Below are 12,834 nucleotides of genomic sequence, written 5' to 3' on the forward strand. Positions count from 1 at the left end.
AATTTTTATGCCACAATGTAATATTGGTGTTATACTGCTAATGTGGTAAAATGCTATGAGAAGCAAAATGAGTAGGATCCGAAATTCTGACTGGTGGAGATAGAGAATGAACCTTTAAGAGGTATTACCCGGGATAATGAATGGCAGGTGTACCTAGGCCAAACAGCTAGTTTGCTGATTTTTCTCCAGCAAGTTAGAAAGGAGAGGAAGAGAGATCAGTCTTTCTGTTAAAGAAAAATTCAGAGTATTTATTTTGAAATATTTTAAAGATTTATAAGCATAACATTCTGGAATCCTTTGATAAACATACCTTAACTCCTGCTAGTACTCACAACAGTACAGCTCAAGAATGTATATTAATGGGGCTTTCTGTTAGTGGGACAATGTAAATTGGTATCAGTACTGGCATTTCCCCCTGAGGTATATTTCTGTTCAAAATAGCATTTATAACTCAAATTTTCACAGGGTAGCAAGTTTACATGTGCCTAGAAAAGGAGGGAACTGTTAGGAAGACATTTGAGTCTTGATTTTGTACTTTTAATACCTTCCAAAGTACTAGATATTTAAAATTTTTAAGGAAAGGTAAAATTACTTTCTGTATGCTTTAAAAATGGTTTAATATGAGTGGCTAATTTCTTTATGTTGTGGGTTTTTAGATGGTGAATGTTTTAAGTGTTCTGATCTTGAAAATCTGCATACATGGAATGACTTATTTTTTTGACATTGTGGATAAATGAAACTTTACTACATTTAATACCACCACTTAATATGTATGCTTGAATAACAAAATATTGTGTCTTGCATGCTTCCCCATGCTTTATATCTAATACAAGTGTTTTTCTTCTAGGTTCAAAAGATGTTGTGATAAAGGCACAGGTTTTAGCTGGTGGTAGAGGAAAAGGAACATTTGAAAGTGGCCTCAAAGGAGGAGTGAAGATAGTTTTCTCGTAAGTTGTGTTTTTGAAGAAAAATCATTATTAAAAAAAAAATCATTGTAAAAGATTCCCCTCTTCATTGAATTGATGAAAATACCGAGATTTAAATATTAGATGAGATAAGATTTTGCCTATTATGTGCTTTTGTTTTTCTCATTTGGAGGAAAAAAGAATTTGAGTTCTTTTTCTTATTTCAGTCCAGAAGAAGCAAAAGCTGTTTCCTCACAAATGATTGGGAAAAAGTTGTTTACCAAGCAAACAGGAGAAAAGGGCAGAATTTGCAATCAAGTGTTGGTTTGTGAGCGAAGATATCCCAGGAGAGAATACTACTTTGCAATAACAATGGAAAGGTCATTTCAAGTGAGTAATTGTAGTCATGATATATTTAGGATGACTTTAATACATTGAGTTTCAAAAGTTGATTATTCTGTTTATATATATATCATAGGCACACTATTTATTTTTAATATGTCTTTATTGATTTCAGAGAGAGGAAGGGAAAGCGAGAGAGAGAGATAGAAACATCAATGATGAGTCATTGATCAGCTGCCTCCTGCACGCCGCCTACTGGGGATTGAGCCATCAACCCAGGCATATGCCATGACCGGGAATCGAACCGTGATTGTCTGTATCATAGGTTGATGCTCAACTTCTGAGCCACACCCGCTGGACTTGTGGCATTTTTTAACAATAGCATGGTTGATTTTTTAACAATAGCATGGTTGATGCTAAAAATTTAATATGTAATATTGTGGTTAAAAAAAACTATAAGCAAAACCCTGCTGAAATAAAATCCACAAGATTTTTAAATGATTAATTTGCTAATTGCAATTTAGGTCATCTCTAGATTTTATAGACTGAGAAAATAATTTCTAGCAGAGTAAAATATTCTAACCAAAGAGAAAGTCTTTGAGCCCAGTAGGAGAATGTTTATCACTGGCTTAATCTTTTTCTTTTTCAACCTGTTGGTATTTTTTATAGTTTGGGGTTTGATTCACTAGATGATTTGGTACTTGGTAAGTTGAAAGGTAACATTCAGTAACAAATAATATGATTCTAAAGAGCATAACCCTAGTTGTACTTTCCTCTCTTAATGGAACCTAAAATGTTAGCAGTGAACTTAAGAGAAAAACTCATAGACCTGATGTTTAGAGAGAGCATTGGTAATCATTTTGTACTGTTAACTATTTGGCTTTTTATCTGTATTGGTTAAGTTTTATGAGCTGTGTCTGTGTAACTAGCTTGTCTTCTGAAGTAAGCTGAGTATATATTTGGAAGCCCTGGTAAGGATTTGCTGTAATAAAAATTTTAATACTCATGAAAATAGTTCTGTTATATAAAACAGTTTTTTAAGAAATAGTTATTTTCTATATTGTGATTTTTGTCCCTATAGTTAATTAAATCTTCTAGTAATGTTTGAATGATATTTTCAGGTGTCTTTGTAACTTTTAATTTTATAAGAAAGTATTTCTTAAGGTAACACTAGATAGTAGTAAAAACCACTCAGGATATAAGCTAAAAAGCACTGATGTCTTTACCTCCATAGGTGTCTGTATATGGTAGAATTTAGTTTTGTAAGTTATTTTAGAAATCCCATGACAACAACCTTATATATTACACACATTTGCAAAAAAAAAAAAAAAAATATATATATATATATATATATATATATATATATATATATTCCTCACCTGAGGATATTTTTTCCATTGCTTTTCAGATCGAGTGGAAGGGGGGGAGAGAGAGAAAAAAATGTTGATGTGAGAGAGATACATCGATTAGTTGCCTCCCGCATGCACCCCAACTGGGGCTGGGGATCGAGCCTGCAACTGAAGTATGTGTCCTTGGTTGGATTTGAACCTAGGACCCCTTAGTCTATGTGGCTGACACTCTAACCACTGAGCCAAACCTGCTGGGGCCCAAAATTATATTTTTGCAAATTTACTTATTTTCATTACATTTTCTTTTCTTTTATTGATGTTATATATTAACATCTATTATTTTGTTACTATGTTTTCACTTTTTGTTATAGCTAGAAACAAGGTATATATGCATGAACAATTTATGAGTCCTGTAATGTTGTACATTCAGAGTAGCTCATACTGATTGGAGTAACTGTAGCAAACCGAATATGCATTATTAAAGATACTATAATACTCTAAGTATATTTTGTCAAAGATATATTAGTATTAGGGGAAAGGATCAAATTTGAACTCATTTTAAGAACTTGAATAATCAGAGAACTATTTGAATCTCATTAAGGAAAAGTGTTTTTATTTCATTTGCAAAAGTATTACATAGTTGTAATAATTCAGACTAAAACTTTGATAGTACTAGTAAAACCATTTGGCCATATTTTAATGTTCTTTGATGCTATTACATTAGACCAGTGTGGAGTTGGCGGACGTTACTTTGTTACTTTTTGGGATACAATGAAATTTTCTTTGAATCCCTGTGTAGGTCTCCATTAAACAAACAAAAAAATCAGTCAGCTATTTATAAAAAGAAAAGAGCATTTTTTTTATTGAATTAAATTCCTGTGTATCATAGGAGTTAACTAATTATTAAAAGTTGCTTTTGTTGTTTATCTGTTTTTAGGTGATGAGTCATAGACTTCTTTAGTATATATTCTTTCAGGAAGCCTAGGCAGATACTTACCATGGAGTTGGTGTGCTAAGAAAAATCACTTTAACTATCTACTCTCTATTTTGGCAGTTTTTAAAAATCAGATTTCTTAACATTTGCTCAGTGCCTTTTGGGTACTTTTGGACTGAGACAAATCTAATTTAACAGGTCACATTTACTACTTTAATTTATTTTTCTAGTAAAACATTACAATCTGCTGTAAATGGGTGATACTATGTCAGTTTCTTACTTTGCCTGGAATACATACAAAGTGTGATACAAGAATTACATATTTTATTTTTCATATTTTTTTAAAAGATCTTTATTAAGTGTCCTCTTTGTCATACAATTTTATATTCAGATCTGTTTTAAGGCAAACCTTTTTGTAAGACCAGTAAGAGAAAGGGAATGTAGGTTAAGGGGAAAATAGCATTATTTATTTGAAATTATAACTATTTGCTAGAACTTAAATTGTTCTAAAAGTTTATTGCTGAAATTTAAAAACCAAATCATTTAAACAGAAAGAGCTACTCATTCAGCAGTCGTGACAAAATTCAAAACTGTAGTCATTATTTTAACTGATCTCTATTTAACCCACGTAAGCTTTCTTCTGACCAGCTGGCTAACAGTTATTGGGGTTTCCTTCTAATTTGTCAGGGAATTAGTACAAAAAAGGCTGCTTATTCACTTCCTTTTATATATTATAATTTCATATGTAATTTTTTTAAAGCTTTTTCTTTAACTTACAGCCAACTCTTGGAGATCTAATCATTACTTTAGTGAGAATTTATATTATCTTTTTTCCCCCAGAAGTGTTGTCTTCTATATGGCTTTTCATTTCTCCTAACAGTAGATATAAAAGGAAAAGGAAAATAAAACAAAAGAATGTTCAAACGTGTTAAAATATTGTTGGTTTCTGCCTCTTTGTTGAATCAAATTATATTTTGAGGTTATCTCTAGATTACTTTATCTATGTATTACTTCAGTAGCATGACAGCAGTTGAACAGGTTCTTCTTAAACACGAGATTTTTCTCCTTTCCTTAGATCTTTGTTAAAGCTCATAATTATGAGCTGCCTTGCTAGAGAAGAAATGAAGAATACTTTTTCATTTTAAGTTTAGAGGAACTGAAAATTAGACTATAATGTTAAACATTTCTCTTAAGTTTGCTACTGTTCTCTTCTTTAGTCTTAAGGAGACAAAATGAATTCTTTTATTTAAAAAACTCTTATGTCTTCTGTAGTGAGTACTAGGAACTCCCAAATTTTTATCCAGTTGGTCAGAAGTGAGGGTGACCTGGGAACCCCCAAATTTGAGAGGCTGGTATCTGAAATAACCTGTGAAGTTTGGCCCAAGTCTGGGTACTTGGTGTCAGTCACAGATTAAGAGCAAGTCTTCCACATGATTGCCCTTACCTCAGACACCAGCCTCAAGTTTGGGGGTTCCCAGGTCACCCTCACTTTTGACCAACTGGCTAAAAATTGGGGGATTCCTGGTACCCACTCAGGTTCTGTAATTTGCTAGAAGGACTAACAAAACTTAGGAAAGTATATACTTATGATTACAATTTTCTTATAGCTAAAGGATACAAATCAGAACCAGCCAAATGGAGAGACGCATAGAGCAAGGTCTGGGAGAGTCCCAAAGTGAAAGTTTTCATTGTCCTCAGGAATGTGTTACCTTCCTGGCATACTGATATGTGACAATATGCAGAATATTGCCAACCATGGAAGTTCTTGAAGAACATGTTATTGGATGATGGAAAAAAGGTGATCCTTGTTGTAAAATGGCAAAGAACTTGACTGAATTGTGTTTTGTGGAAGGTAGAAAACTTGGGAGTGATAATATTAATATTTAGTTGAAAAGATTTCTAAACAAAGTATTGAAGGAGCAACTTAGTTCCTCCTGACTGCTTTTAGTAAAATTTGAGAAGAAAGAAATTAATTGAAAAAGGAATTGTTAAAGAAAAAGGAGTCAGAACTTTAAGATTTGGAAAATTCTCAGCCTGCCTATGCAATAGCCGCCTCCCCTACAGTTTTAGTTACCCTTGCTCATCCACATTCTGAGAATAGTAAATGGAAAGTTCCACAATTAAACAATTCATAAGTTTAAATTATGCTTTTCTGAGTAAGGGGATGAAATCTCCTGCTTTCCTGCCCTGTCCTGCTGGGGACATGAATCATCCCTTTGTTGCTACCCTCCCATTAGTCACTTAATAGCCATCTTGGTTATCAGATTGACTGTTGAGGGTATCACAGTACTTGTGTTCAAGTAACCCTTATTTTACTTACTAATGGCTCTAAAGTGCAAGGGTACTGATGTTAGCAATTTAGATATGACAGAGAGAAGCCATCAAATGCTTCCTGTAAATGAAAAGTATGTATGTATAAGGAAAAAACATAGTATATTTAGGTTTTGATACAGTCTGCAGTTTCAGGCATCTAGTTGGGACTTGGAATGTATTCCTGTGAATAAGAGGGAACAACTCTATTGCAAAAAATTAGAAAGCTATTTGGGACAGAATATGAAGGACATGGCCAAACAACCATTTGTTAAGGAGATTAGTATGAGTGTGAAGCATGGACTGAGATGTCTGTTAAGCCACATGGTCTGTGGTATTTTATTATAGCATCCTAAGCTGTCTAAGACATATCTCCTTTGGAGAAATGTCTATTCAGGTTTTTTGCCCATTTTTAAATAGGATTGTTTGTTTTTTGTTGTTGAGTTGTAGTTCTTTATATATTGTGAATATTAATCTCATTGGATATATGGTTTGCAGATGTTTTCTTCTACTCTGTAGGTTGCCTTTTCACTCTTGATTTTTCTTTCTTCTGTTGCCTAGAAGTTTGTTTTGTTTTTTAATCCTTACCCGAGGATTTTTTTCCCCCATTGCTTTACAGAGAGAAAAACATCGATGTGAAAGAGACACATTGACTGGTTGCCTCCCGCATGTGCCCTGCCTGGGGCCAGGGATCGAGCCTGCAACCGAGATACATGCCCTTGGCTGGAATAGAACCCAGGACACTTCAGGCTGCAGGCCAATGCTCTAACCACTGAGCAAAACTGCCTAGAAGTTTTTGTTTGATATGGTCCTGTTTGTCAATTTTTGCTTTTGTCGCCTGTGCTTTGTTTTCTTATCCAAGAAATTTGTTAAATCTGATGTCATGAAGCTCTTCCCCTATGTTTTATTTTAGGAATGTTATAGTTTCAGATTTATATTTAGGTATTTAATCTATTAGGAGTTAATTTTTGAATATGATATAAGGTAAAGGTCCAACTTCATTATTTTACATGTGAATATCCAGTTTTTTCAGCACCATTTGTTGAAGAGACTTTTACCCTTTGTGTAGCCTTTGGCACCTTTGTTCAAGACCAGTTGATCATGTACATGAGGGTTTATTTCTGGGTTCTGTATTCTGTTTCATTGGTCTATATATCTGTTTTTATCACAGAACCATACTGTTTTGATTACTGTAGTTTTGTAATGTGTTTTGAAATGAGAAAGGATGAGACCTCCAGCTTTATTTTCTTTCTCAAGATTATTTTGGCTATTCAGGGTCATCTGAGAGTCCAATGTGAGTTTTTTAGGATTTTTTTCCTCTATTTTTGCAAAAAAAAGGAAAATGGGGAAAAGATTGTATTGGGAAAAAATACCATTGGGATTATATTGGGGATTGCATTGAATCTCTAGATTGCTTTGGATAGTATTGGACATTTTAACAAAATTAGATTTCTGAATCCATGAACACAGGATGTCTTTCTATTTGTATCTTCATTTTCATTCAGCAATGATTTTTAGTTTTCAGTGTGTGGGTCTTTCATTACCTTCGTTAAGTTTATTCTTAATATTTTATTTTTTTATGCTATTGTAAATGGATCATTTTCTTAATTTCCTTTTTGGATTGTTTATTGTTAGTGTATAGAAAGCAAAACATCTGTGTGTTGCTTTTATATACTGTAACTTTGCTGAACTCACTTATTAGTTCTTTTTTTTTTTTTTTTGGAACCAGTGTTTCTAGTAAACAACTGAAACTATGGGTAAATTATCTGTGTCAATTTGAACAGAACTATTAGTTCTTAAATGGATTTTTTTGGTTCTTTACGGTTTTCTATATGTAGATCATGTCATCTGTAAACAGTAATTTTTCTTTTTCCTTTCCTGTTTGGATGCCTTTTCTTTCTAGCCTTGTTGCTCTGGCTAAACTTCCAGTACTGTGTTGAATGAAGTGGCAAGAGTGTATATCCTTGCCTTTTTACTGATCTGGCAAGGCAAGCTTTCAGTTCACCACTGAGTATGGTGTATATTGTGAGGTTTTCATATATGGCCTTTATTATATTGAGATAATTCCTTCTCTTCCTAGTTTAAATGTTTTTATAAAGGGGTGTTGAATTTTTTCAAATTATTTTCTGTGTCAGTGAGATGATATTGTGGTCATGGACCTTGATTCTGTTATGTGTTTTACATCAATTTTTGTATGTTGAATCATCCTTGCATTCCAGGAATAAATCCTATTTGATCATAATGTATAATCCTTTTAATGTGTTCTTGAATTTGGTTGGATAGTATTTTGTAGAGAGTTTTTGCATCAATATTTATCAGGGATATTGGTCAGTAGTTTTCATATTTGTCTCATTTTGGTATCAGAGTAATGCTGGTCTCATAGAATAAGTTTGGAAGTGTTCCCTCCTTTTCAGTTTTTTGGAAAAGTTTGAAAAAGATTGGTGTTAATTCTTTAAATATTGATGGAATTCTTCAATGAAGCCATCTCGTCCTATGCTTTTCTTTGTTAGGAGGTTTTTTGATTACTGATTTAACCTCTTTACTTTGTTATAGGTCTGTTCAGATTTTTTTAAATTTTTTTCATGACTCAGTCTTAGTAGGGTGAATGTTTCCAGTAATTTATTTATTCTAGTTTATCCAGTTTGTTGGTGTGTAATTGTTCGTAGTAGTCTCTTATGATCCTTTTTATTTTTGTGGCATTAGTTGTAATGTTTCCTCTTTCATTTCTAATTTTTGTTGAGTCATTTTTTCTTTGTCTAGGGGTTTGTCAATTTTGTTGATCTTTTCAACAGATCAGTTCTTAGTTTTGTGAATTTTTTGTATTGTTTTCTGTTTCATTTATTTCTGTTGTAATCTTTATTACTTCTTTCTGCTAACTTTGGGTTTAGTTTGTCCTTCTATTTCCTATAGTCGTTGGGGGGAAAAGCCATGAGCTGGGTGCTTTTTCCCAACTGGTGAGCTGTGTCATTCTATCTGCAGTACTACGAGTACTCTGTTGCTATCACAAGCTCCTGAGCTCTCTTTTGTTCTCAGTGGCCCCCCAGGCATTCAGAGTATGCAGGTTCCCAGTTAACTCTCTAAGACTGGTGAGACTGAAACCAGTTCTTTGAACAGCCCCCTGAAAAGCAGGAATTATGGATGACATTCTGCTTTTCTCTTTCCCTCTCCAGAGAGAAGCCCAGCATGGGGCTATTTCTCCTGATCTTGAGCTATTTCTACTTGTTGGGGTTGGGGGAGGGAGCGTTATGCTGACTTGGATGAAAGAAAACAATTTTCTTAACCTGTTTTGTTGCAGTTGAACTTGCCTAGGGTACTACTACTTCCTTACTGGTTTGTGGTAGTCTCATAAAAGTTTTTATTTTATTATTATTATTATTTTATTTTTTTATTTTAAATATATCTTTATTGATTTCAGAGAGAGGAAGGGAGAGGGAGAGAGAGAGATAGAAACATCAATGATGAGAGCGTCATTGATCAGCTGCAGCCCGCAACCCGGGCATGTGCCCTGACTGGGAATCGAACCCTGATTGCCTGGATCCTAGGTCAATGCTTAACCACTGAGCCACGCCCGGCCGGGCTCATAAAAGTTTTTTAGATCATATGTTGTAAAATTGGTGTTTCTATGGGAGAAGAAGGTCTGGGGCTTCTTCTTCTGCCATTTTGCTGACCCTGATGTCCAGAGTTTTCCTGGGCAACTTTATAAAGTAGGCATGATTGATTAAATCATTGGCCTCTCAGTTGAACTTAATCTCTAGGCCTCCTTCCTTCCCAGAAGGGTGAGCTAATATGTGACTCAAAGCTCCAACACTCTCATTACATTGTTGGTCTTTCTGGCCTGACCAGCGCCCACCTGAGTCATTTTTGTGTTAACTATCTAGGGGCCCACCTTGAATCACCTCATTAGCATAAACTCTCCAATGTAATGGAGGGTTTTTCTTTGTTTTGTTTTTTTGTTTTTTAAATATGTCTTTATTGATTTCAGAGGAAAGGAGAGGGAGAGAGAGACACAGAAACATCAATGATGAGAGTCATTGATCGAGCCTGCAACCTGGGCATGTGCCCTGACCAGGAATGGAACCCCAATTGCCTGGATCCCAGATTGATGCTCAACTGTTGAGCCATGCCCGGCCGGGCAGTAATGGAGGGTTTAGAGGTTGCTTCCCAGACCCTGGGGACAAAGACAAGCCAATTTTTATTTTGCACATGTGTATTGAAATCTAATCTCATAATATAAAATTTTAAAGGCACAAAAATGTACAGGAAATATAAATTTCCCACCTACCCCTCTTCCTCAGCCACTCAGTTTTTCTTCTTGGAGGCTGGTACTTTTTTTCTAAATCATCTCGCCCGCATCCCCCAAATAACAGTTAAATCTCTTAAAATGTAATGGATATTTTTTTTCCTTTGGCTGTTGACTTATTTGGAGAATTTGAAGGACTGTTTTGCCCTCTAAACAGTAATAATTAAAATGCTTTTTCTTTACATTATACCTTGAAATGAGTTTGTTACTGAAATAATGGATACTGGGATAAAAAAGTGAAATTGCTCTTTTTTTTTTTTTTTTTTTAATGAAAGTAATCCTTTTTTTCTGGGTTAAGAATAATATGTTCATGTCCTGGCCAGTGTGTTTCAGTGATTAGAGCATCGTCCCCACACCTAAGGGTCACGGGATTGATTCCTGATCAAGGGGACGTACCTGGGTTACAGGGTACCCAGCTGCAGTTGCACATGTGGGAGGCAACCAATTGATGTGTCTCTCTCACGCTGATATCTCTCTCTCTCCCCCTCCTCCCTTCCTCCCTTCCACTCTCTCTGAAAAAATATCAATGGATAAAATATCCTTGGGTGAGGATTAGCCAAAAAAAAAAAAAAAAAGAATAATATGTTCATCAGCACAATTCCTGTCAAGATATCAATGGGACATTTTATAGAACTAAAAAAAATATTCCGAAAATGTATTTGGAACCACAGACAACCCCAAATAGCCACAGCAATCTTGAGAAAGAGGAACAAAGTTGGAGGAATCATGCTACCTGATAATAAACTATACTCTAAGGCCATAGTAATCAAAACAGCATGGTACTGGCATAAAAACATACATATAGGTCAATGGAACAGAATAGAGAGCCCAGAAATAAACCCACGCCTTTATCGTCAATTAATATTTGACAAAGGAGGCAAAAAAAATACAACGAAATAACAAGTCTATTCAATACATGGTGTTGGGAAAACTGGACAGGTATATGCAAAAAAATGAAACTAGACCACCTTCTTACACCATACACAAGAATTAACTTAAATGTTAGACTCGAAACCAGAAAAATCCTAGAAGAAAACATAGGCAGTAAAATCTCGGACATTTCTCTTAGCAATATTTTTTCTGATATATCTCCTCGGGTAAGGGAAACAAAAGAAAAAATAAACAAAGGGACGATGTCAAACTAAAAAGGTTTTGCACAGCAAAGGAAACCATCAACAAAATGAAAAGACAACCCACTGAATGATAGAACATATTTGCCAATGACACATCTGGTAAGGGGTTAATATCTAAAATGTATAATGAACTTATAAAACTCAACACCAAAAAAAAAAAATCCAATTTAAAAATGGGCAAAGGTCCTGAATAAACACTTCTCCAAAGAGGACATACAGAAGTCCAATAGACATATGAAAAGAATCATCAAAGAAATGCAAATTAAAACCACAATGAGATAATCACCTCACACCTGTCAGAATGGCTACCATCAATAACTCCACAAAGAACAAGTGCTGGCAAGGATGTAGATAAAAGGGAACTCGTGTGTATTGTTGATGAGAATGCAGATTGATGCAGCCACTGTGGAAAGCATTATGGCATTTCCTCAAAAAATTAAAAATGGGCCCAGCCTGTGTGGCTAAGTGGTTGAGCATTGACTCATGAACCTGGAGGTCACAGTTTGATTCCAGGTTACAGCGCATGCCCAGGTTGCAGGCTCGTTCTCCACTGGAGGGTGTGCGGGAGGCAGCTGATCGATGTTTCTCTTTCATTGATGTTTCTATCTCTCTATCTCTCTGTCTTCCTCTCCCTAAAAATAAATAAAAACTTTTTTTAAAAAATTTAAAAATGGAACTGCCTTATGACCCAGCGATTTTACTTCTGGGAATATATCCCATGAAACATATGTACCCCTATGTTCATTGCAGTGTTATTTACAATAGCCGCCAAGATTTGGAAGCAGCTCCAGTGTCCAGCAGTAGATGAGTGTATAAAAAAGCTGTGCCACATTTACACAATGGAATACTACTGAGCCATAAAAAAGGAAGGAAATCTTACCCTTTGCCACACCATGGATGGACCTTGAGAGCATTATGCTAAGTGAAATAAGCCAGTGAGAGAAAGACAAGTACCAGATGATTTTACTCATATGTGGAATCTAATGAACAAAATAAGCAAACAAAATAAAAATAGACTCAGATACAGAACAGACTGACATCTGTCAGAGGGGCAGGGAGTTGCCGGGCTTTGTGAAAAAGGTAAAGTAATTAAGAAAAAAAATTTAACAAGAAAACCCCCTGACTCATAGACTACAGTATGGTGATTACCAGGGGGAAAAGGGGTGGGGTGGGAGGAGGTATAAGAGGGCATAGAGAGTTAAACGGTGATGGAAGGAGACTTGACTTGGGGTGGTGAACACACAATATAATGTACAGATGATGTATTATAGAACTGTACACCCAAAACCTATATAATTTTATTAACTAATAAATTCTATTTAAAAAATTAAGTTCCGGTACTGGGAGCCATTACCCTCTGTATGGATGGATGATGTTAGACTCGAAATGTTGAAGGTGGGGGTGGGTAGGGAGAGATTAACCAAAGAACTTATATGCATATATGCATAACCTGTGGACACAGACAATAGCGTGGGGAAGGTAGGGGGTGCAGGGTAGAGGGGATCAGTGGAGGAAAAAAGGGAGACATCTGTAACACGACAATAAAGATAAATTTTTTTAA

General features: G+C 35.1%; 1 protein-coding gene across 1 annotated transcript in view; it reads left to right on the plus strand.

Moving 5' to 3' along the window:
- Positions 1-12,834, plus strand: part of SUCLA2 (succinate-CoA ligase ADP-forming subunit beta) — a 62,986-nt gene that overhangs the window by 13,669 nt on the left and 36,483 nt on the right. The window contains exons 3-4 of the mRNA XM_081130016.1: positions 848-947; positions 1,133-1,295. Coding sequence (XP_080986142.1) covers positions 848-947; positions 1,133-1,295 — 263 coding nt within the window. The remainder of the gene's footprint in view (positions 1-847; positions 948-1,132; positions 1,296-12,834) is intronic.

The sequence above is a fragment of the Miniopterus schreibersii genome (assembly GCF_964146895.1).
Source record: "Miniopterus schreibersii genome assembly, chromosome: 2".
Lineage (NCBI taxonomy): Eukaryota > Metazoa > Chordata > Mammalia > Chiroptera > Miniopteridae > Miniopterus > Miniopterus schreibersii.